At 29.8% G+C, this 27,239-nt stretch overlaps 2 protein-coding genes across 5 annotated transcripts in view; both read left to right on the top strand.

The window, feature by feature from the left end:
* The window catches only part of LOC126734538 (uncharacterized), a 303,120-nt gene that overhangs the window by 220,330 nt on the left and 55,551 nt on the right, over positions 1-27,239 (top strand). For all 4 annotated transcript variants that reach the window (XM_050438219.1, XM_050438218.1, XM_050438217.1 and 1 more), the window contains one exon: positions 14,054-14,147. In XM_050438219.1, coding sequence (XP_050294176.1) covers positions 14,054-14,147 — 94 coding nt within the window. The remainder of the gene's footprint in view (positions 1-14,053; positions 14,148-27,239) is intronic.
* LOC126734537 (cAMP-dependent protein kinase catalytic subunit beta-like) lies at positions 22,280-23,646 on the top strand. The gene has a single exon (XM_050438216.1). It carries the CDS (start codon positions 22,385-22,387, stop codon positions 23,534-23,536), a length of 1,152 nt encoding a protein of 383 aa, XP_050294173.1. The 5' UTR covers positions 22,280-22,384; the 3' UTR covers positions 23,537-23,646.

Genomic DNA, 27,239 nt, shown 5'->3' with positions numbered 1-27,239 from the left:
GTTATGGTTTAATTTCCCCTTTTTTTATTTAATCCCACTATAGTAAAAGTCCTAAAATATCCCTCTCCAGGCCTCTACACCGTACAAAATAATCTCTTAAGTTAGGACTCTTTTTTTTTTTGAAGATTTGTTCCTATAGGCATAATTTAAATTAGTATGATGCCCAGTTCTCTTTAATTTAATCTAACCACAGTAAGTCATAATAGTATTTTGGAAGTACGCATGATTATTATTTAGACATAAATTAAATGCATACGATAAGTACCTCATTATTAATAGTTTTTCCCCAAGAATTTTCCTCATAATTAATAATGTGTTTTTGCACTTAATTAGGAATAATATTTAATTTGTTAAAACCTTCATGAAATTTGAGAAATTAAAAATAAATGTTTTTTAAAGCTTGATATTTTTTACATTTTAATGTCTATTCCTTTAAGAGAATTATTAGCATTTTAAAAAATATATAAGAAAAATATTGTTTTTCTATACTAAACTAAAATAAAATAATTCAAATATATAAATAAGTCAAATAAATAATTCTTCCTAAAGAATATTAAGGGTTAAATATTAAGGGTGTTTGAAATACTTAAAAAGTCTTAAGGCAATTCTGCATGCATAATTTAAGTGAATACGCTGCTTAATTTGTTTAAAGAAAATAATAGTTTGTGATTTAAAAAAATATTGGTTTTCTATATTAAAGTATTAAAAAAATTAATAAAAAGTTTTATTTTGAAATAAAAAATTATGTGCACGCTTGAAAAGCTCAAAAACTTGTGTGAACATTTTTAATATCTAATTGAGGGCCTTCAAAATTATTTAAAACTAACATAAGGAATTTTTATGTGTAATTTAAAAGTCTACGTCTGCGATTTTATTGAAATTTAAAACAATTTAAAGAAATAGATTTAATAATTACAAATTAGCGGTTCTTATGATTTTTTTACCCTTATCTTAAAAATATTTTTCACTCACTTAAAACAATAAAGCATTTATGCTGGCAATTCCAGCTTAATTTTAAGTAATTCAAAATCATGATTTTTGAGATTATTGAGGAATTGACTAAAATTAAATAACGAATTAGCATGCATAACTTAAATGGATTTGATACTTATTTGTTAAACTTTATTACGATTTAAATGAAGTTATGGTTTAAGTTCCCTTTTTTTATTTAATCCCACTATGGTAAAAGTCCTAAAATATGTTAAAAAATTGCATAACTTCAATGGCTTTTAATTCATTGTGATTTTATTATTTTTACGACAAATTTTATAATAAAAGGCAATATTTCATTAAAAGTTAGTAATTCTAGTTATTCGGATTATTTGACATCAACCTGCTTGCTATTATACAAAATCCATATTCTCTAAACAAATTTTTATGCATAACTTATATGGATACGGCGCACCATTCATTATTTTTTATTAACCTAAGTTTTTTTCTTAATATACGTATTTATATTTCTTATTTTATTTAGTATTTATATTTTCTTACGTAGTAATATTTCTTAACGAAACTTATGTAAGTTTGAACTAAAGATTTTTATTTGTGAAAAATTTTTTGAGTTTAAGGAAGGTTGCTCTTGATTGTTCTATTCTACAACTGACCTTTTGTTCTGGGTCCCAATTTTGGTTCAACATACATCCCAGATACTTAAATTGCATCTCTTGCTCAATATTCTTCTTATTTATCTGAATTCTAATTTGTCGAATATCAGTTTTACTTACGACCATAAACTTCGTTTTTTTAATATTAATTTTCAGGCCGAATCTCGTGCTTGTTTCATTTACGTGATTCAATAATTTCTGACGATCGTTTGCATTTTCAGCGATTATTACAGTATCATCTACATATCTGATATACATATGTTGATACTTTAATACCTATAGAGTTATCCAAAAATTGACAAAAAAACACTCTTTCCGAGTAGTTCCTTTGATTCTGACAATTTTGTACCAAGGTTTGTATATAACGGTATTAAAAAAATATAATTTTACTTATTTTAGAAGAAACTTTAGACTGAAATGCGGATATAAATATGAAAATAGAACTCTCCCTCTATTTTATATATCAACACATAAAATAAATCAAAAAATATATCATTTCCCAATATTTAAAAAAAAATATATTTTACAAGCTAGAGAAAGATTTACCGTATACAAAAAAATCCAATTTTAAACACATAACGTATAAATAGCCCGGGAATATGTATTTTAGAACCACTTGGGTTTATTTTGAGCCCCCGATATAAACAAATTTCTTTAAAAATTACTTTTTCTGACGTAAGTGCAAGATACTTTTCCGATTGGTGCATCGTATTAGAAACTGTCGCTAACAGCTTATATTAACTTTGAAAGTTTAATATATGAGTTTGTCGAAAAATACCCTATAGGGTTTTCCATTTTCTTTGCCTTAATCTAATTTTTACGGCTTATTTAGATAACACTTATTTGAAAAAACTTGTAAAAAGTTAGTCCTCACGAATTAATAAAAAATTCCCAAAATATTTATAAAACCGTCATAAATTAATAAAACATTAGATAAACCAACAATTTGAACTTTACAAATAATAATCTACAAAACACAGTATGCAAATACATCCCAAACATATAAAAAACATCCACCAGTCTCGTGATGGAACAATTTCAGAACGAATTTATTAATTTTAATTTAAAACGTGTGACTGCCTTATTAAACTGCGAGCTATATTCGGTATTTAATTAATAGGGGGACATACTATAATTTGAAAGAATGAAAAATAGTATACATAGCACCTAAAGATAACTCTACTAATTTTAGATTGTCCTCGAATGCTTGGGCCTAATTTTAGTTTTAATACAGTTGATTCAGACAAACCACATTCTTCAGCTTCTATAGACATTTTTAAGGATAGTCTAGACCCTGTAAGAATACACATAACAGCTCTATTTATATCGCCCTACCCTCAAGGCTGGGTTTTTATAAAGGACATTTTAATCCTGTAATAGAACAAGCTTTTAAAATAATTGCCATTAGGCGCCATAATTAGCTGGGTAAAGCATATATAATCAGTAATATGATGAGCTCAAAAGATAAAAATTTCACTTGATGACCCCCGATGCTATTAAGTTTAATGTCATGTCCCCAGAGAGTTTTGTTGAGAATTTCTTTTGAATGTCATTTGTATGGTAAAAAATGATAATTATTCATATCCTGGCAAAATTATTTTTAGGTGTAGAAAAGCGGTTGAAACTGACTAAATCCAAAAAACTTTTATTACTTATTGTAGGCGACCCGACGGTTTTCGGACAATCCAGAGTTCTATTTTAGATCCGAATAGACAGACGGGTTAATGCTATTTATCTGATGTAAATGCCGTAAAGTCTTGGCTAAAAAATTTTATATTTTCGGAGAATTTTATGTTTGTTTGAATGAACATTTTAAGTCCTTTAAACCAAATGGCTTTCTTATGATATATTTAAATTTAAATATGTTTCATTTTGCCAAAAAACAGAATACAGTAAATAATTTAAGTAAAACAAAATTTTAATTTCAGAAAAATGATTATGTCACGATCATATAACCACCAATAGAAATGCTGACCTTTATTTGTACACAACTATTTTATAATTAATATAATAATGATGAGTCTTTAAAAGAGGAGAATGAAAAAGAATCTAAATAGAGCATATATGAATCCGATATATCAATACTCTCGGGTTGGTTAGAGAACTAAACTATGTGACATAATGTTGACATTTTCCATATTGACTATAAATTCAGCGTATATCCACAGAATTTAGTGCTCCTTTTTAAGACTAATCGCTTATTTTAATTGCAATAGGTAGATACACAAGTACAAGTTTATTGGGAATCATAAAACTGTAAACTATTAGTAGAGGCAATACGTAACTGGTTGTTTTTTTTGTAATTAGTTCTTCCAATGAATATTTAGTAATCATTTAACCAAATAAAAAATTTAGGTTCTTGCTACTTGTAGAAGAGTTAAGTGTAATTATTATGATTCTCAACTGAACCTGTAACTTATTTTTCTTCCGAAATAATAATATTATTAGGCTCACTAATCTTCAATAATAATCTAATACTTCTCATTAAACTTTTCTTTGAACTGAACATTTATCTTTCAACTTCAGTGACATTTTCTACATTTATCATCAACAATTTTTAAATTTTTTAATATATATTTTTGATAATTTTTAAAAGTGCGAACCCTTCGGTTTCTGGGAAAAGTTCTTTCTCTTTATAAGATCGCAGCTAATTATAAGATTTTTTGGTATCTATTTTATTATATTGTATATATGTTTACAGTTTAGTGTTTCTTGTGTTTTCATTAATTGAAAAGTTTAATGGTATGTATCTGCCAATACACCTGCTCTATGCACTGAATATAATTTTTCAGAAAAATTATTTCTTAATGATCAATCTGCTTTGCATGTTGAATATTTATAATTCCCATTTTTCCATCCTTTTTGCTCAATATAAATCTTTCCTTACAAGCATTGGGATCATGTTTTCCGTATTTTGTACCATAATATTTAATGTAGCAAAAAAAGTCGAGATTTTGACTATCCTAAGGCATATATCCCGGACGCAGTTTAAAAATAAGAAAAGAATTACTATAAAATGAGTGTATTCGTCCGTAAATAAATTAACTGATTTAGAAAAACTCAATTTTAGAATGATTTTGAGGATATTAAAGAATTGAGACAGGGATATGTCCGAAAGAAAAAGTCGCGATTTTGGATATCTTAAGACATATATCACAGACGCAGCTTGAAAATAAGAAAAGAATTATTATAAAATGAGTGTATTCGTCCGTGATTAAATTAATTGAACTATAAAAACATAATTTTAAAATGATACCGAGGATATTAAAGAACCGAGACAGGGATATGTCCGAATGAGTCGAGATTTTGGATATCCTAAGACATAATATATCCCGGACGCAGTTTAAAAATAAGAAAAGAATTATTATAAAATGAGTGTATTCATCCGTAAATAAATTAATTGATTTAGAAAAACACAATTTTAGAATGATTTTAAGGATATTAAAGAACTGAGACAGGGATATGTCCGAAAAAGTTAAGATTTTGGGCATCCTAAGACATATATCCCAGACGCAGTTTAAAAATAAGAAAAAATGATTATAAAATGAGTATATTCATTCGTAAATAAATTAACTGAACTAGAAAAACGTAATTTTAGAATGATTTTGAGGATATTAAAGAACTGAGACAGGGATATGTCCGAAAAAGTCGAGATTTTGGGCATCCTAAGACATATATCACAGACGCAGTTTAAAAATAAGGAAAGAATTATTATACAATAAGTGTATTTGTCTGTAAATGAATTAACTGATTTAGAAAAACACAATTTTAGAATGATACCGAGGATTTTAAAGAACTGAGACAGGGATATGTCCGAAAAAGTCGAGATTTTGGATATCCTAAGACATATATTACAGACGCAGTTTAAAAATAAGAAAAGAATTATTATAAAATGAGAGTATTCGTCCGTAAATAAATTAACTTATTTAGAAAAACTCGCAATTTTAGAATGATTTTGTGGATATTAAAGAATTGAGACAGGGATATGTCCGAAATAGTCGAGATTTTGGCTCTCCCAAGACGTGATGAATGTTTTCCAAATCTGTTGAAGTTTATGGAATTATTCCAAAAGAATATGTCAATAGAGCCATTGCATAAGCGATTATTGCTTTAAAAAGATTTCTTCAATTTAATTTCTTTTTAAGGATAAGTTTCGTTTTTTTCCACATATTTTAAAGATTACATATTGATTCGGTTGTTATTTAATTTTTCCATACATCTTTTTCCGTTTATTTTTTAGATTTCTTTATTCCACATTTAATTCCTATATCTGTTTGTTTCATTTCTACGTTCCTTATAATCTTAAGTTCCTTAAAAATGGCTTTTATTTGTGTGCTAGGGAAAACCTATTTTTTTAATATCATCAATAATAATTAATAAATAATTTATATTGTGTTTATTATTTTCTTGATATCTAATGTTAAAACCGTATGACGCTCAGTATAACATATTTTGATTTCAGTAGTAAGGTATACAAGTACATACATTGGGAATCATAAAAGTAAAAAGTATAGTATATAAACTAGAAGAAGTAGCAAAACTAGTTGTTTAATAGTAGTGTTTAATCTGATTTTCCTTCCTTTTAGTAAGTTCTTTTAATGAATATTTAGTGATGACTAAACCAAAAAAAAAAAAAGAAACATGTTCAAATTCTTACGACTTTTAAACGAATTTAATGTGATTTTTCTTATTTTCAACTGAACCTGTAACTTATTTTTCTTCTGGAATAATTAGCTCACTAATGCTCAATGATGAACTAATACTTCTGATTCGAAATCTCTCGAAATCATAATGGAATTACTACACAACAATGTTTCAAATTTGCCTCCGGCTTTATCACATTAGCTCATTACTTAGACAGGCATAAATATCCTACACCAAAAACCTAATATTATTGATTGATCCCTTTTAAATTCTGATATTAATGCCGAAGATAAAGGTAATCTTTTTATAAACATATATCTTTCATATATTTATGATATTCGCTTTTTGAGAAAGAAAGTTAAAAAACACTCTCATAGTCACCCTGTCAAAAGAGAAATATTAAATTTTTTATCTTTCTTAATTTTTTTTACACTTCTAGTTTAGTTGTCTACTGAAATTAAATGAAGAAACTATATTAAATTTCATGATACTAACTGTCTTGGTTCTTGAGTTATAGACATATTGCAACGTTTTTAGATAAAAAATGCCACCCTTAAGTTGTTTTTTCTAACTTCCAGTATGATTTTCATTAAAATCCTGAAATCGGTTTCTACTGAAATTAAATGAAGAACCTCTAAACAAAATTTCATGATCCTAACTGTCTTGATTTTTAAGTTATCCACACGTTGCAACTTAAAAAAAAATTAGCCACCCTTAAATTTTTTTAACCCTTATGAGGATCCCCCAACATCTAGAAAAATACTTTAATAGGTATCTAATGAAATTAAATAAAAAAACTTTATACCTAATTTTATGGTCCTAACTATCTCGGTTATCGGGTTATAGATGTTTTGCAACGTTTTAAAAAAAAATTAGCCACCCTTAAATTTTTTTTTCGAACATTCAGTATATCAAAATAAAATTATATACCCGTATTTTTTGTCTAACTTCCAGTTTCTATTTTCCAGACAAATCCTAAACTAGGTGTCTATTGAAATTAAATGCTGAACCTCTGTAGAAAATTTTATAATTTTAAGTGTCTTGCCTCTCAAGTTATCAGTTATCTCAAGTATCTCAAGACTGCAACGTTGTTAGAAAAAAAAATTGCCACTCTTAATTTTTTTTACTCTTCCAGTATATTTTCAGAAAAATCCTAAAATAGGTATCGAATGAAATTAAGCAAAGAACCACTGTACAAAATTTCATGATCCTAGCTCCCTTGGTTCTCGAGTTATAAACACTTTGCAACGTTTTTAGAAAAAAAAAATTAGCCAACCTTAAATTTTTTTTTCCACCTTTTAGTATATTTGTCAGAAAAATCCTAAAATAGGTGTGTAATGAAATTAAATAAAGAAACCTTATACCAAATTTCATAATCCCAACCGTCTTGGTTCTCGAGTTATAGACACTGCAACACTTATAGAAAAAAAAATTAGCCATCCTTACAAATTTTTTTTCTTACTTCCAGTATAATTTTCATAAAAATCCTGAAATTGATATCCAATGAAATTAAATGAAGAACCTGTGTGCAAAATTTCATAATTTTCACTGTCTCAAAAATAAAAATTTTAATTTTTAATTTTCTTTTATGTAAATGAGATGTTCATCATCTCTCACAATGATCATCTTGTGCCTTTTACCAATGATACAAAATTCCTTTTTAGAAACAAAATTTTAGCCTATTTAAATAAGATAATGTAAATGATCTTCGATCATTGTCCTAAACAGGAAAATTCGAATGCGCTGTACCAGCAATTCTTCAAAACAAACTCACATGATAAAAAAAAAAACAACATTTTCACTACATTGCTATTTTTTTGGAAATATAGTTTTAGAGAAAAATAATTCATGGTACTACTAAAAATTGTCGCCTAAGCTGTAGGCAAATTAAAATGAAAGTATCGTTTTACACAACTATTACATAAATTATTTCTATGCTTTCGTTGTACGACATGGCAACTCCAGAATTGTTGCAAAGCACCATCAAACAATAAGTACAATTTTGTCTTAAGATTATGCAAGTCACCAATTCTAAATAAGTAATTAGCATAAATCCCTCATGATTTAATTACAACATAATTAAAAGCCTGAATAATAGTTTATTAATAGGAAAAATGTCCAAATTTACACTTGTTTCCTCCCACATCCGGACGTCTAAATTTAGCCCTGGTAGGTCACAGACCACACTTCATTTTGTCAATTGATTATGGTATGCTCATAACAATGTTTTAATAGGTTCGGCTATTTTTGGAGCTCATATTGATTAAACTCCCATAAAAATTAATGTGACCTTTAATGCCACACACGTCGTCTATCATTATTGGCCCGATATTTCGACATTGAACTTTTGAGGAAATTATTTGAAAATAATGATATTTTACATGTGGGATTTTCAGTAATAATTTGTTTATAATTTAGTATTTACTTAGGACTGAAAAATGTATAATCTGGTTATTCCGTCAGTCTTCTTCTTTAATTTATTTAAGTTTTTTTGTTTTTTCTTCTTTTTTCCTTTCCATCTTGCTCTACTAATTTGAGAGCATTCTTAGTTGAAAATTAACTACACTCACTTGTATACTATTAATTAATTTATTAAAGAGCCTTAAGAATGCATAATCTGGTTAGTAATTGATTCTTTTTCTCTGTTTTATTCACACATTTTTGCAGTTACTTCTTTTTCTTCTTCTTCCTCCTCTTGCTGTTCTTATTTAGGTTCTTAAGAAGTATGATTTACAATGCTTTAAGTTACAGATTCTTATTTTATTCAACTCACTCTACTCAAATATTCTGATTTTTTCAAAATTATTTATATATATATATTTTATATTGTAAATTAGTTTTAATTTAAGACTTTACCATTTTCGATGATGCAGAATTGTGGTTTTCAACGGATTTTTTTTTATGAGAGAACTTAGTACTTTTATTGGAGATATAGTTTGCAAAATCACAAATATGTTACAAAATTTTAAGTCAGACTCTGAATAAATAATAAAAAAATCCTAATAATAAAAGTACAAACCTCTAATATAAAAAAAACATGGCACCATTGGATATATGATCTAGACTGTGTGAACAAAAATGGCATTTTAGTCCTTAAGACCTACCCACAGCAATTCTTTTTAGAACAAGCGTCTCTTTTAGCCCTAAGCCCGTGAGATCTTCACGTATATTTAAAAACATCTATTCATTCAAACGAAAATATAAAGAGAGTTAAATCTGGGGATCAAGAGGTCCTAACATTTAATATAATTGAATGTTTTTCTTTTACCAGGCTTTGAAGGATTTTTATTATTCTTGCTTTGTCCTCTTATCACTTACCTACACCATTTATTACTCTCACATATAACCTAAACACCGTGTTTTAATTTGACCCTGTCCCAAATTAACTCGCTTAAAGTTTTTTCTAAAAAAGATCCGATAAATTCCGAAAGATTTATCGATTAATTTCCCATATGTATATTCAACCCAAATTTGCCAACCGAACGACGCACAGTCTGACTAGGCTGGAATACGTTTTCCAGAAGGATCTTTGACATTTTGGACGCGGTCCAACCGCACCAATCTCCTTTTTTTATGTGGGTGAACCATGGCTTTTTTATTCGAAAGATTTATCGGTTTCAGACGAGATTATGGACAGTTTAATACGCTTCGATGTGACAGATTTATAGTTACTAGGTGAGTCAGTCAGGATATTTAGTTCTCTCGTGACTGGACAGATGGTAAGAAAATTGTTATATTTTGAGAGGATATTTTTGAAAATGATCTGAAACTGTTTTTTAAATATACTAGAGAACTAGAAACTTATTTAATATGTTTTAATCCTGAGTCACGTACACGAAATATTCATATCGCCAAAATGAAAACTTCATTGGTGCAATCAAAGCGCTTTTAAATTTTCTTTAATTAAAACAGTAAAGAAAATCTCTCCACAGCTGTGTTGTGGTTAAAATCGTTTATTTTCATAAGGTTAACTTATGTTTCCAGGCAAGCATATTCAATTTTGCTGGAACGAAAAGCTTTGAAGTTTTAGGAAAAGAAAAGGTGCAAATTTCACTTTTAAGTTGACACATTTTTTAAAGCTTAAAAATTATATTTACTGGTTTGAACATTACATTTAATCCTTTCACACCTCGTAAGTGATGTATCATCAGCAATTAGAATAATTATTGTCAGTTATCTTAAGATGATTGTTAACTGAATATTTTGCTCCAATCAAGGTATTTCAACTTTCTAAGAATATCTAAAAAGACACAATTTCAGTTTAAGTCAAGAGAGTGATTTCATAAAAAAAATTTTTTTTTAAGTACTTCGAATGTTATGCTCTCGTATATCTCAAGAAATGCACCAGTGCACTCTCAATTCCATTACGGTTCTACCAGTAAAGCAACAGTATTGAATCGTTTAAGCCCAGAGAGATATGCTTAATGACCATCCGACCAACAAAATTTCTTCTTCTTCTATTTTCAGTGTTATAGATTATTTCATTGCAGGTTATTGAGAACCATTTTCTTAAGGTTCTTAGCTATGAAATTCATCCCTTCAGCACGTCTTTCCTAAATTTTTCCCTTTGAAATCTTTTGCAGCAATTGGTATTTTGAGCCCCTAATAATGTGTGCCAGTTTCTTTTTCTTAAGTGTCTTGATAAATTTCTTCTTTGTTCATACGACGCAGCACTTTGACGTTTGTGACCGTGCTATTGTCGCATGTTGCGGATTTTCTCGATCTTTCAAATGCTACCAGTTTGTTTATTTCACCTGTTTTAGGTGTTCTTGCTTCGGCACCATGTAATAGACTTCAAATACATAGCACCGAAGTATTCTTATCTTTAATTTTACTGCAAAGAAACTACTTGAGTTTGATAAAAGATTTTCTAGCTATCGCAATTCTGAATTTTATTTCTTGCAACTGTTTAGCAATTTCGTTTATTACGGTGTCTAAATACTTGCCATGTTAGACTCTTTTAATTGGAATATCATCAATTGTTAAGTTTGCGTCTATATTTTGTTGTTTTGTGATAACCATATAATGTGTTTTCTTTAAATTCATATTGAGTTCATACCGTTTACTAGAATAGAGTCTACTTTTTGGATCCTTACTATTAAATATATATATCTAAACTTAATTCTTAATCATTGAAGTTATCAAGTATATTTATGGTAAGCTCATGATTTCTCGTTGTTTGGAGTTCTACTCTAAGCTCTTCATAAAACGTTTCAATATCTTGATCACTCTTGTCTGCAGTAGGTGCACATACTTGTATAACATTAAGTGCTGTTCGACTTACTTGGAGTTTTCACATCAGATCTGTTCACACGTTACAGGGTGTTCGAAAAATAGAGAGAAATATTTCAATGGATGATTTATGCCTGTGACGTGGGTTATTATTCCTAGAGAAATGCATTGTGACGTTTTTAGTTAGCCATTGGCCTGAGACAGTCCACTAGACGTCAATAATTCCAAGCATGTTGATTTTCCGCGTTTCCATCACAAAAACAAGATTATCTAGTTTTTCCGATTCAAATAGACTTCTTATGTTCCATGTAGCTACTTTTATCCTTTACCAGGGGATTCTTCACATCCTCTGATTATCTACGGCTTACTGGGGACTAAGAGTCTTTGCAGAGATTTGCTTAGCCATGATTTATCTACTAGGAAATTTTCTATGAGGTAGTTTTTGTCTTCCTCATTAGAATGACACACTTTTTTATAATTTCTCTTAAATAAATTTATAAAAAAGTAGAGGAAATGATGACTATTAAGTTATTCACTTGGATAGCGTCATTTATTTAGTCCTAAGGATAATATTAAAGTGACCTTAATTAAATGCTTTTTAATGTCTTAAGCATAGGACTCAAATAATGTAACAGTTCTTTCAATATGGCAGTAATTTTGTGTGTGTAAATTCAAAAGTGACTCACCAATAAAATTTAGATCATTTTCAATAAATATTCATTCATTCATTCTCTCGTCACCGGAAATTACTTCTAAAAAAATCTTCTAGTCTTGATTCCATTTGAATTGAATTATTATCCTCCTATTTTCTATTCTGTTTCTTCTATATTTTACTATGGTTAGCAATTATATTATTTTTATTAGCTACTTCATTTACTTAGAATTATTTTTCTCTTCCTATCCCTATCCCAGTTAGAGATATTTTAAGGAATGACATTTAAATAATATTTGGTGTATGCATTTATGCAAATAATAATAAAAAAATAAATTTTTATGTGATCCAAAGAACAATACAGCAATAAAATGGTGGCGTGAAGTCATGCAGCTAAAGAATAAGAAAAAGAATAAGAAGCAAGCGGTGAAGATGATACCAGCTGAAGTTATTAGACTCTTTGTCAATCAATACATTGATGATATACAAGACATGTTTAACACTATATACAATAATGCAAGTGAAATACCACAGGACTCGTTGACATATACTTTTATTGCCTAAATAGCCAAGCTTAAAAAAATGCAAGGAGTGTAGACCATTCATGAGTTTCTTAAACTATTTATTCAGATAATTCATATAATGAATTCGAAGAACTTACAGGTCATACTTAATTCTGTTTTAAAAAGAGACTCGGTACAAACGAAGTTCATTTCGCTATACAAGTACTTATTAAAGAATGCAGAGATAGCAATACAAATGTATAGCTATGTTTCATAGACTTTCATAGATTTTAGCAGAGCGTTTGAGGTCGTGAACCATGGACAAGCTTATTGAAATGTTGGCACTTGGTATTCAGGTGTTGCACCTCAAACTTATATTGGACTTGAACTGCCAAATTAGGAACTTACAGTAAGACACCTATCTATATTCCTGTTCCTCTAGTATCTGAGTATCCTGTTCCTCTACTGTTTAATGTATATTCGAAGGAAATATTTTAAAAAGCACTGGACAAGTTAACAGACGGCGTTATTATCTGCGTTGAATCTCTGAATAATTTTTGATATGCGGATGGTATGGTGATCATGACCAACTGCAAAGAAGGATTGGAGAAGTTGATAATAAAAGTAAACTCAAGTAAAAGTAGAAAAAGTGAGGAAAATGGCATATCTAGACTGCGCACTCTTTAATAGTTGAGACAACGGCTATAATAGAAAAGGTAAGAACCAGGCTTAGTGCCTTTGGTGTTTGCTTGTGGTGTAAAAATATGGACACTAACAGATACAAAGAGAGTGAAGGCCTTTGAAATGTGGTGCTGTCTTAGGATGCTGAGAATTCCTTGGACAAGTTATGCTACCAACAACGAGAAAATTGAAGAGAATTGCGATCATTGAAGGAAATTGATGAAACAATTGGACCAGGCATAAAAAGGAATTCATGGCTGAAAAACTTGCGATAATTGATGAATAAGACTTCATTTGTATTCTTCCGAGGTGCACTTGATAAAGTAAGATATGCTAATGTAGTCGCCAATATTCTAAGAAAATAAAACAGACTGAGGAGAAGAATTTAAAAGATTTAAAAAATTAAAGCTTGTATTTATATCCTCAGGCCTGTGTAAAAAAATTTCAAAATATAGTAATAAAATTATGATTTTTCTATATAATAGTGTAAATTAAACGAAAGAAACTAATAAATTTCGGGTGATCACGACAGCTATTCAGAAATGAAACTAAAAAGAAAAAAAGTAAATTGTTTGTTTTTGTTAATAAGCTACATGAATTTGCAGGTGATCCAAATTTTCTTCCTCAATTTCAATAGCATTATAAGCTTTTTCTACTCATTAAAACTCTATTTGGACCAACTTTTCTTCAATATTTACTCAATTCATCAATGATTTTACCATTTCTTTTCCTTTTAGATGGTCCCAATGAAAGCTTATACATGATCAGCGGAGTATGCGTTGCCATGCTACTTGTGGGTGTCATTATCATTCTTTTAGCAGTCACTATCAGGTAAGTAAAAAAGTTTTAAAAAAAGTTTTTTCTCGTACAACCCTCTACGTTTGCCACTACGTTATAATAAAAAAATGGGCCATAAATAATAATTCGTGACCAAGTGGTTTACCGCAATTTAAAAAAAAATATATATTACTGAGTACCATAACAAATTTTATTTAAAGGCAGTACCACAGTGTTTCAATCATTAGCTCATGTGATTCTCCATGTGAGCCTCTAAATTAGCGCTTTAATTAACTGAAGAGTACTGGTACTACTTTCGTTATTTTACCGTGTTACGTTAAATAAATTGTTACTAGTTCAAACTGGAATTATTGCAATCCGTATGGAATTTTAGGTTTACGACGGCATTTAAGATCCAGTTTTTTTAGTAGCGCCATACCTGGTGAGAAAAAAATTAATTCTTTGGTTTTTAAAGCGAAAACTCTTGCCTAATAGTGCCATACGGTTTTATGCAAATTGTCATAATAAACGGGCAATTAGTAGATTGGTATTCCAGATCCCGATGATCATCATGTGTTAAATAAATGTCAAGTGGGTTATTTTGTTTGTAAGTATTGTCTTGTGTTGATGTTTTTTTACCTTTTGTCAAGTGAGTATTTAAGAATATAGATGTTACGAACGAACTAAACTTATAGAAGAAAGTCAATTATTGAACAATAGAAAAAAATGTGAAAACTTGTAACTTTAGGAACATATGACTTATTCTAAAGCTCATTTTTTGTTTTAGGGCAAGGTAGGAATAATATGTAGGAAGTTACAATAAAATTTAATACAAAATTTGTTTTTGGATAATCAACAAATAAATTTATTTTTTTTATTGTACTTTTTGGTTGCTAATATAAAATTATATACTTTTATAAAGCAACTTCTATTTTTTTTGTATTTGTTTCTAATAAAAAAAAATAGCTAGCATACATTTTTCTAACCCAATCCACCTTTAATTTTGGAACTTTTTTAATATTTCTATTTGTCTTTTTAAAATTATTGACCTTTTTGTACTACTAAAAGGAATAAATTTAATATTAATAAGTCTGTCTTTCTGCAAATTCAACTTTAATTTTCGGATCTAACCTTGGGTTAATTAGAAGAACTATTAAAAATAGATTAGTCTTATTTTTCCTTTATTAACAAAAAAATAGAAGCTAAAAAAATCAATTTTATTGAAAATTAAAAAAAAAATTAAATTAATTTTTTTTATTGAGACATAATAGTAGGTCTCTATTTTTTTCAGAATTTTAAATTTTTGCTTATTTAGTTTTTTTTTAATTTTATAAATTTTAAATTTACCTATTTTTTTTATTGGGACATAATAATTTGCTAATATCTTTTTAAGAACTTATGTTTTATATTTTATTTTTTCGATTTCATACATTTAACTATTTTTTCTGCATTTTATTTCTTGAAATCTAATTTTTTTGAGAATTTTGACTTGAAAAAAGTTAAATTGATATATTTTTTTTATTGAACTTTTAGTGCTATTAAAATGTCCGGTCATTATATACAGGGTGGCCATTTGAAAACGAAACAGAGCCTATTTTGGGTCCCTCAGAACATTTTCGAAAAAATCCTCGGACCCCTCAATTTTTGATTCAAGGGGCAACCATTTTTTTGCTAGTTTCGCCCCCCTGAGGGCAAAGCCCTAGCGGGGGTGACAAGGGCCCCCAAAATTTTAAATGGAATGGGGGGTCGAGTGATACTTTATTTTGAAGGTATTTTTATGTGGATTATAACCCTAAAGTTTTAAATCGTTACTAGTTGCCTAGTCGATACAGGGGCTAATAAAAGTTACAAAAACATGTCAACATTTTTTATGAAAAAAAAAATGCTTGTAAATTTAGCAGTTAAATAAATACAAAAAATTTTGTTCTCCTACATTGTGAACCGTACTTTCTGTTGGTTTTTTTGAAATACCCGTAGGTATCTAAGCCAATTCTGCAAGGGAACTCTTGGTTATTGTTGAGACTGTTATTATAGCAACATTTTGTAGTTTAATAGTGGTTGTCAATTACTGCTGTCAGATCATAGTGTGTCAAACAAATTATTCATTTGCTGAAAGAGTTGAAATGATATCTCTTTTCTTTGCGAACAATGAAAATGCTAATAGAACTGCCCAGCTCTTTAACATACTACAACACCCTAATCTACAGGTCCATGGCAAGTACATTTTGGAATTGGTTCAAAAATTTAGGGAAACTGGGTCTGTGGCTAATAAAAAGCGCGAAATGGATAATTCAGTGGTGAATAAAGCTTCAGAAGTAGCTATTTTAGGCCATATTGTGCAAGATCCTACACTGAGCACAAGGAAGTTATCAACCATGTCTGGTATTAAGAGAAGCAGCATTCAGAAGATATTAAAAAAAAAAAACAAGTTTCATCCGTACAAAATGCATCTCGTACAAGAACTAAATGAAGACGATTTTGATAGGCGAGTACAATTTTGTGAAAGTATATCTGAACAAGCCGCCAATGATCCACACTTTCTATTTAATGTATGTTTTTCTGACGAATGCTCCTTTTTCCTAAACGGTATTGTGAATCGTCACAACTGTCGCTATTGGGCTGATTCAAATCCCAGAATAGTTCGTGAGGTTCATACACAACATCCTGGAAAATTAAATGTTTGGGCTGGCATTTTTGGTAAACATATCGTAGGCCCCTTTTTTTTACCTGGCAATTTAACAGGAGAGATGTACCTGGAGTTATTAGAAAATACAATTCATCCAGCATTAGTGGAGATACTAGAAAATAACAACGAGTACTTGGAATATCGTCTAGTATTTCAGCAAGATGGGGCGCCACCCCACTATTCTGCAAGGGTTCATCAATATTTGGACCAAACGTTTCCAGGACAATAGATTGGAAGAAGAGGAGCTATTGAATGGCCCCCTCGTTCCCCGGACTTAAGCCCGTTAGATTTTTTTTATGGGGCCATTTAAAAACTAAAATTTATGCTAGTCAGCCAACATCGCTAGACCATTTGCGACAAAGAATAATTGATGAATGTCGTCAAATTACCCCAGAAATTTTGCAAAATGTACGGGAAAGGTTTGAACAAAACCTGTATTATTGTATGGAAGTCGAAGGCCAACATTTTGAACATCTACTTGATTGATTTTATTTAAGCCCTTTATTTAAAATTATACTTTTTAACATTTTTTTTGTAACTTTTATTTGCCCCTGCATCGACTAGGCAAATAGTAACGATTTAAAACTTTAGGGTTATAATCCACATAAAAATACCTTCAAAATAAGGTATCACTCGACCCCCCGTTCCATTTAAAATTTTGGGGGCCCTTGTCACCCCCGCTAGGGCTTTGCACTCAGGGGGGCGAAACTAGCAAAAAAATGGTTCCCCCTTGAATCAAAAATTGATGGGTCCGAGGATTTTTTCGCAAATGTTCTGAGCGACCCAAAAGAGCGAACAGAGCTCTTTTGGGTCCCTCCACGAAACAGAGCCTAGTTTCGTTTTCAAATGGCCATCCTGTATATAAAAAAAAAGAAAGCATTATGATTCAGCGATTTTTTATATACAAGATGTTGATTGACAGGATATTGATTATTTAAATAGGGTTTTTAGGACTATTATATTTTTAAATTTTTTTTATATATTTTTTTGGATCGAAATAATTTTTTTAAATCTTCGTTTGGTTTTAATTTTAAAATATTATTTTAACATTAACAATTATTATTAAAATGTTTTAAAAAAGTTTCGAAAAAAAGTAATGAAAATATTATAAATTTTCTTGTTTAAAATAAAAGCATTTTAGATATTTAATTTTCAATAAAAGTACTTTTTTTAATTTATTTGTTCTTTTAATTTATTATAAGTATATTTGTTCATATACTTACTTAATAATTGTAAAATAATATTTATTTTAAAATCTGTTATACAGAGCAGTTATAAATGTATTTGAACCACGATTAACTTGTAAGTTTGTGGGTGCTTTTCGATTAAAGTAATATGCATGTGCATATCTAGTTAGGACAAAATAATATACAGTATTATACTTACAAGCTAATAACAGTATCTTATACAATCTAATTACATTAACATAAAGGAAAAAAGCGATACACAAAAAAGAGTAAGGAAGCAAATAAAAAATAGAAATGCGAAAGGAGAATTACAAGTATTTAATTTGGGAAATTAGGAAAGTAAATGTCAAGACTTGTTAAGAAGATCTAAAATCCAAGGATTTTCTTTTAAATTCAAGGGACATATTATTGTAAATTTTTGGTGCTATATAAACCAAAGATCTTTTAGTAAATGAAGTTTATTTTAGGTAAAGCAAAGGGATATAAACTGTGATATCTTGTTGCTGTACTTCTGGTCTATTGTGACTAATTCTATTACTGCATAGAAGTCTTATCACTGAATTTATATAAACATAATTATGTTAAATTTGAATAACTCCTGCATTCTTAAACAAGTCAGTTGATAGACATTTTTTAGCTTTAACATGACAAATCTGTAGCGATGCTTTTTGTGTTATTACAAGTAAATCAAGAACGGATTTAAAAGAGTCCCCTCCATACATATGCCATATCTAAGTACAAATTCCGCCAAAGTTTTATATAATCAGAAGATTGTTTTTTGCGACAAACACTGTCTTAAAATATGAAATTTATGTAACAATTTACGGATTTTATTTATTAATCAATATAAATATCTCATTTAAGTAGACTGTTAAAATATGCTCCTAACTATTTAAAACTATTTACATAAGCAATTCTAGTCCTACACCCTACACTGGCAGTGATGATTGTAATTAAGGCAATCAGAATTATAACATATCGTAGTGAAACCTGGCAGGCTAGATCGACTTCAGTCATAATACATAAACTTTGGTTTATCAATAACAATTTTAATTCTTTACCCTTTCTGCAAAACAAACTACAGTATCCCTTGGAATAACTGAAAACAAACTATTAATAAACAGTGTAAATAAAAGAGGTTCAAGTACAGAGTTTTTCGTTTACTTTTATCTGCTGTTTTCTATTTTCTATCAGTAAAGATGGCCATAATTTTAATGCTTTCGTTCAAACCAAACACATAAGAGCATCCTCCGTGCTGCAATTTTCCCTAAACTCGTATTGTTCATTAGACGGTAAATGATACTAATTGGGTAATGGGAAATTTTAAGCACTTTTCATTTAATTTATTAATAAAAGTAATTAATTATTCCTCTTACTTATGTAGAGGAATATTCTGTAATTAAATAAAAATTATTAAATTAAAAAAAATATTCCCCAAAATTAATTAAATACATCTTATTGCAATAAAAATTTAATTACTTTGATTTTGCTTCTATATAGGTGAAAGTTAGGTGAAAGGATGAAATTACGAATGCATGTACTTCCTTTAATGTTAAAATTTAATGAAGATTAAACTTGTTAATTTACGTAATTTTTTTGACATGTAATCAGGCTGCAACAAATGTGTTTAAAAATATATAAATCTTCAGCTTAAGCCAAATTAATTGAGTAAAATTTTTTCTAAGAAGAGACAATTAAAACGAATAAAATGTTCATTTTATTATACAAAAAGGTTTAGATTAAGGGGTTTCCATTTATTAATTAAATTTTGTCAATTTCGGGCCTCATTAATTTAATTGAAAGCATAATACATTCCAAAAATTGAATAAATAAAAAACTAAAATTGTATAAACAAAAAAATTATTTAACTCATTCAATTAACAGTTTTCCCAGACAAAAGCAAAATACAAAATACGAAAATAAAAAGATATCATATGGGAGCGCTTTCTAAATTAGTAATTACCGTTAATCGTCGCTAAATTGTCGGTCTCGTTAACAGCCTCATTATAATTAATGGTCTTAATTAATAGAGTGGCAGCAGAAAATTAAAAAAAAACGAACTTTTCTGATTAAAATTGGCGGATTTTACTCGCTTTGTCCGGTTCATATTGTCTGTTTTATGAGAACGTTCTCTGGCTGGAATTTTTGTGAGAAACAACTGTTTAAATTGCGGTTCATGGACACTACTGAAAAGAAATTTTAATTAATTAATTTTTTTTTCCTCAAATAAAAATAAATCGAATATTCCCAGAAAAGATCTGTTACCCAACATTTGATATATAATAAGAAAACCGATACAGAATCGACATGCTTCATATGTTTGAATTATGTCTACCGTGTTTCACAGGCCTTGATTTCACTTCGTAAGTGTATTACGAGTTTTAAAAGAAAAAAAGGCGGTTTATACAGAGGGTTTTCGTTTTAAAGCTACAGGCAAAAGAAAAAATCTATAGGTGTAAAGTCTGAAGAGCGAGGAGGCCATATAAAAATCCTTCTCTACCTATTCTCCGTTTAAAGAAAATTATTTTGCAGATGATAGGCATATAGTTGCTGCATGTGAGAAACTCCAGACTCTCTATAGTGTATATGAGTTCTTCGCATTCGCTGTTCAAAATTTCGAAAAACCATTTTGATGCTCTCAAAGGCAAAATATAAAATTTTAATATATTGAAAACTTATATAACAATTTTACTAATTTTGGTTTTATATAAAAACTGTTTTCAAAAAAAATTATAACAAGTTTTTAAATAAAAAATATTGATATTGTCAAAGGCCTGAGAGAAATCTTAGTATACTGATTTTAATAATTTTATAATAGATGATGAGTTTCTTTACTAAAAAGTTATCCAACAATTATTTTAGTTTTTTCTTTGGATTTTTTCTGAAAAATCGTGAGAAAATGTCTCTTCACTTTCTACACTTGCTGTATAAAGCGTCATCTTTAATATTAAAAAAAAGCTCTTAGTACTATAAGAAAAAGACCTTCGAAGCTAATAGTACTGAGTAAACGTAGTCGTACTGCAGTAAAACCACCCACGTTATGTCATAATAACTGGTACTGCTTCATTAACCGAGCTGTGAAGGTGGAACTTTCAATGGGCAAATAAGTCGACACCATTTTAGGCAAAAATACTGAAAAGTGAAAGTCATGAGGATTTTTTAGGTTTCAATTGAATTATTGTGGTTTCTCAATTAATTTCCGAATATAAGTTAAAATTTATTACGGAAAGTTCTTGAGCTAAAGGCTCTCCTTAATGTGAAAAACGATGAGGTTATCAAAAACGAGATGATTTGATCTAAATATGATTAAACCAGTAAATAAAATGATAAAACAAGGGAGAGTAAGACAACGTGAGGTTTTAAAGAAAATGCCCTGAAAGAAAGGTTCAAAAAGAATGTTGAAATGCCTAATTAACGTTTCCTTTACCCCTTTTAAACACATTTCTAACAACGTGATAGTCACTTGGTTAATTTTATACTTATAAAATGTTTACAATTTTAAATCCCTTTAAACAGTCTCAATAATAAATGAATTAAACTGCTGTGAATAGTGCTGCCATTTTTTATTTAATTACCCAATTATTTTCGATAATTATAGACGTATTTGTACATGTTTGGATAATTTGCATTTAATCAACATGAGTCATTTAAAAAGATCTAAATATGTGCGCTTTAAAGAAATTTATAATTTTTTTCATATATGCCCGGACTATAAAGGCACGGCTTTTATAGCATTTAGCAACGCCCTAGATTATTCGTTCGCCATCGCACTCTTTCACACGAGTTTAAAGAGTAAATGTTAATTAGCATATTAGTCCGGGGGCTTTAATGAATTTATTCTTTGGTTAGGTAGTGTTTCTCGTTTTTTTTTTGTGGGGTTTTGAATAAAGATTTCGCGACGAGTTTAGAAAATTTATCTTGATTTATTTTGAAAAATCATTAAAACTTAGTGAAAAAATGGGGTTGGGTTGGACCTGATTTTTCTTCAATGGACAAAATGTCTATTGTAATATTTTTTAAAATAGTAACTGGCTTATTGGCCAGGGACAAGATTGGCTTATTTATAGCTTTTAGTAAATTTTGATAAATTTCATCTTCTCATTAGAACTTTGATTTATCATAACTAAGAATCATCGTGATCGTGATTGTTCTTGAAATAAATGAATTAATTTTTTTGAACATTATTAAATAAATAACTTTTAACTTTTGTGTATTAAATCTGATTGATGACAGACTTTTATACATAATTAAACCTAACTGAACACTCTTCTCGGAGCTTAGAGCCAATATCTCTTAACATGACTTAAATACGTCATTCCTGTGACATTAACAAATGGGTGACAGAAAATACACCACATTAACTAACAATCTAAAATTATTTTTGTAAAATTCCTGTATAAAGACCCGAAAACTCAGCAATGACAAATAAAAATGTTCGAAGTATGGATATCTTATGGAGGCATAGGTTTTCAGGTTCCAGCAGAAAAGTGCCAGGCGACATTAGGGAGATATTAAAATCTACAGGATCATTTGGAAGAAGCAGATCCAGAGCTGGTTATAGTGAAATCCTGGAAAAGCTTCGCAAAGATTTTTACGAGAAATGGTCCGAGGATAATCCATCGTCATCGGAAGGACTGAAAGATTTCGTACGGTTAAAAACCCTTGGAACTGGTTCTTTTGGAAAAGTTTTTTTAGTGCAACATAAATATACAAGATCATTTTACGCCATGAAGGCCATCGACAAAATTCGGATAGTTAAGCTAAAGCAAATCGAGCATACGTTATATGAGAAAAAAATGCTGGAGTGTGTCAATTTTCCATTTTTGGTCTCCCTCGACTATTGTTTTAAAGATAACAGTTACATTTATTTAGTAATGCCATTTATTAACGGAGGTGAGATGTTTACTCATTTAAGAAAAGCCAAAAAGTTCGACGAGCATTTGTCAAAATTCTATGCAGCACAAGTTCTTTTAGCGTTGGAATTTTTACACTATTGTGACGTTGTATATAGAGATCTAAAGCCTGAAAATATTCTGATAGATAATAAGGGATATTTGAAAATTGCTGACATGGGGTTTTGTAAGATAGTCGAGGCTCGTACATGGACATTATGTGGTACTCCAGAATATATCGCTCCAGAAATAATACTCAGTAAAGGCTATGGCAAACCAGTAGACTGGTGGTCTTTTGGAGTTCTCTTGTTCGAAATGTCCGCTGGTTTTCCACCTTTTACCTCCAACGATCCCATGAACGTTTATGAGAAAATTATTGCTTGTAAATATACGTGTCCGTCATTCTTCTCGTTCGAACTAAGCGATATAGTGAAAAACTTATTACAAGTAGACCTAACCAGAAGGTTTGGGAACCTTAAAAATGGCCCCCGTGACATTAAATATCACAAATGGTTTCATCACATAAATTTCGAAGCAATTTTCAATAAACAAATGGAACCCCCATTCAAACCAAAGATCAAAAATATTACGGATTTTTCGAACTTTGATGATTTACCGGATTTTGATCTGAGAGTAAGCGAGCATAATATGTATAATGAACAATTTGAGAAGTTTTAATACAGGCTTAGTGATTGTGTTTTTTTTTTGTTTGTTTGTTGTTCGCATGTAATCATTTACTCTTTAGATAACATTTAAGATGTAATGAATAAATTTCTATTCGATCTTAATCATTTTATTTGGACAAAGTGGGTCTATTAAAAATAAAGATTCTCGATCCTGAAATAGTTCTTTGCTTGTTCTTAGGTGTATCAAGATTTTGTCATATCGTGGGAGTCATATTATTTAGTTGAACTAACAATCTTGACAGATGGATATAAATATTGTTCAAAATTAGTTGAGAATATGTGGTTGTGGGTATTTTAGTGAGCAATTACTTTATTTATGTGTCAGTTTTTCGAGTTCTATTTTATTTATCAGCAAGATTGATTTATGGAAAGTATTCGTATTTTTAATTTTAAAATCGTTGCAATCAAGTTAGTGAATCTCAAAATTATAAGAAGATCTACTGGATTTGAGATTTAGCAGCGGATTTAGAAAAGTTGGAAAATTAGATCAAATTGTATATTCCGAATTTCTTCTGGATTATTGAGGTTATTTTCTTATTGAGGTTACTTCATTGTTGAGGATAGTTCCCAACTACGTCTTTCAAGTAATTCGAAGTAACTTTTATATCTTTCAAGGATTTGAGGAACTTTTTTTAATCTTCCAGGCATTTGTTAACGTTTTTGATATCATCCAGGTACTTGAAGGTATTTTGATATAGCCTAGTACTTTCAATTTCCTGGTACTTTTAGGTCTTCAAGACATTTTAGGTTTCCAAACTAAATGTGTCTTTAATATTCTCCAGGTATTTAACGAACCTGGCAGACATCCCTCTTTATGAAAACTTTCATTTCCTTCACCCAGCAAGATTTGAAGTTCGAATTTTTACAAAATTCCCTAGCTTTCTTGTGAAGTTGCTTATAGTAGGGCAAAAGCTGTTCGTTGACAAATATTTTTGGGCCAAGTCTGTTGCCTTTAACCCACGGTTTTTTTTCAATTTAGCGGCATTAACAAATTCGTTTCTTTTATTGATGGAGAAAAGACTTCCCTACTAACTTTTCAATATTATATTGACTCCACTTCAAAATGGACATTTATTTAATGGACCTTAATATCGTTTCTTTTAGCCTGACAGTTTTCATGGGAGTGCTGTGATATGATAACATCTGTGTACTTATGTCAACTCCACACTTTATTTTTTAACTCCTTTTTTTTCCTCGCATATCGATAACCTTTTCAACACTTAGTTTATGCAAGGTCGATATAAGAAGGATTTCCCGCTTATTCTTCTATTTTAAAATCATGTTCTTCTTCTCTCTCTGGAAAGTCATTTCACCTTTACGCAGCTTACACGAGATAACTTTCTTGGAATTCCTTTTTCGATTCTTTCCCAGAGTTCCTACTACATCAACCTTTTGCTCATGTAGAAACTGTGGCAGCCTCACACTCTTAGTTGTCCATATACAACCCTTATCAAGGTATGGCTCGCATAGTTTCGTAACTACTGATTGGGCGTGACCTGCATTCACCTGTTTCTTTTCAAGTGGATACCAGATAATAAAGTATGTATCCACCAAGAGTGCAAAGTTCATATAACTTTTTTCCGTATTGTGGACTTTTGTTTGGAATGTACTGCTGGAATACCAATCACCCACGCCAAAGTAATCAAGCTTCATCTAACAAAATATCTTTGGGAGAATACACCTGTTGTATGTTTTCTCTAATGTGGCACACAATCTCTTCAATTTTGTGTAAACGACATGTCTTTTCATGTTCTCTTTTGTAAAAACACAAGTTCCTCAAAATCAGCTGAAGCCTATTTCTCGACATTGCTCTCATGAGAATCGAATGGTTGCGTATTCCCCTTAATAGTAGATGCTGGGCATTTTTATTGGTCTCATTAGAATGAAAAGTCCAATATAATGGCGGAAATCTTCAGGAAAAAGTGGCTTTCACCAGTTCATTGTAGAATGTTTCTTTAATACATTTCTCACAATATCCATTGCCCGAAGATTTCCCACAATATCATTTTTCCCGATTAGAGAATCGTCGAACAGAAGCCCAAATACCTCAAATGCAGGAAATTCACTTTCATACCTTTAATAACCCTAATCAAAGATTTTTGACTTTTCGTTGATCTCTATCTACTATAAAACATCTTCGGTCGTGGCTACCCTTTAGTTGACTGATGGATTTTGTGAACGGTTCTCATTGCTATCACTATTAACAGAATCCTCATACTCTTCACCACAAACTACACCAAATTCATCACTGAAGTCCAAATCAGATAATGCTATGATTACTGCCAGAATCTTGAAACGACGGTTCTTGAGGCGCTTCTTCATCTCTTGACGGCTTCAGCTTGAAGCTCATCTTCTCTCAGAAAACGTGAAATCAGGTAGTCCAGCAAATTAATTTTGTAGAGGTCTTGAATATTAATCCTGATCCTGAATCGGTAATTAAATGGTACTGAAAATAGCAAAAAACACTTCTAAAAGAACTCAAGCCACTAGTACACATAGAAAATCATAGATTAGTAGTCAAAGTCAATGCACATGCTTTATTGTCGTTGACAATTAATTACATTATAGGCTTAAAGTCAAGAATAATCTAAAACAAAAATGCTAATAATACGCAAATATCAGTCAAGCAAACTGATTATAAAAATATTCATCCAAAGAGTAATATGCCCTATTTACCAAAATTTTTTTTAATTAACATTGAAACTTTTTATAAATCTCGAATAACTTTATATGGGCATATGGTTATTCTTTTTTTGCATCATAAACGAATAACGTCTTTACTTCTAAATGTTAAATTACTGTCAATTAAGACAAAATATGCCATTTTAACTGCAATTTGATCTAATTTTCTAGAGATGACTCTTAATGCATATCAATTTGAAGAAAGTTTCTTTGATAGACTGCTAATGTGACTTTCAAAATTAAGTTTTTTGTCCATCTTAACGCCAAGGAATTTGAAACTTTTAGTTTAATTTAATTTCCTTTTCAAGGATAACATCGGTTAACCCTTTCGTCCCAAAATTAAAATTACACTATTAAAATTAAAATAAAACCACAATTAAAATATCTTAGTTTAAGTAATAAATAGTGTAAAGTATTATTGTTAGGATGCCTAACAACGAGTTTTTATTAATATAAATTTTTGTGAATAGTCAGGGAATGATGGAGGGAGTGGTTCATATATGTACCAGCAAGTATTTATGATGGTACACATGTGTACCAACAGGTATGATCGAAAATTTCATAAAAACAGAAAAAAAAATGCTATACCAACATTTATTTAAAAAAAATAAATACAAAAACGGCTTTGCAAAGTAGAAAATGAACCTAATTAACTATTTGGTATGATATAACTTAAAACAGAACTTGCACAACGGAATATTGCACTCTCGGCAAATAGTTTTTGTTCTTGTTTGTTTTTTCTCTTAAGAACATCTAGTGCATCTTCTTCTGGTTGATCCCTACAGGCAGATGTAATGCTAAAGATCCGTATAATTTTCTTTTTCTTGAAGGAGCGCCTTGCTTGTTTCGGTAATGGTAATTGTATGTCGTATACCTTCTGCTACTAATTCTTCTGCAAGTATGGTAAGGAAGGAAAGAAAAGAGATGCTCTAATTTTTACGTCTCAGTTGATTATACATTATCCACGAATTTACTGCACATATATTGAGAAATGTGTAAAACACCTTTTTCCA

This window comes from Anthonomus grandis, chromosome 3, assembly GCF_022605725.1.
Source record: "Anthonomus grandis grandis chromosome 3, icAntGran1.3, whole genome shotgun sequence".
In the NCBI taxonomy this organism is placed as follows: Eukaryota; Metazoa; Arthropoda; class Insecta; order Coleoptera; family Curculionidae; genus Anthonomus; species Anthonomus grandis.
This window is presented reverse-complemented; position numbering and strand designations above follow the sequence as displayed.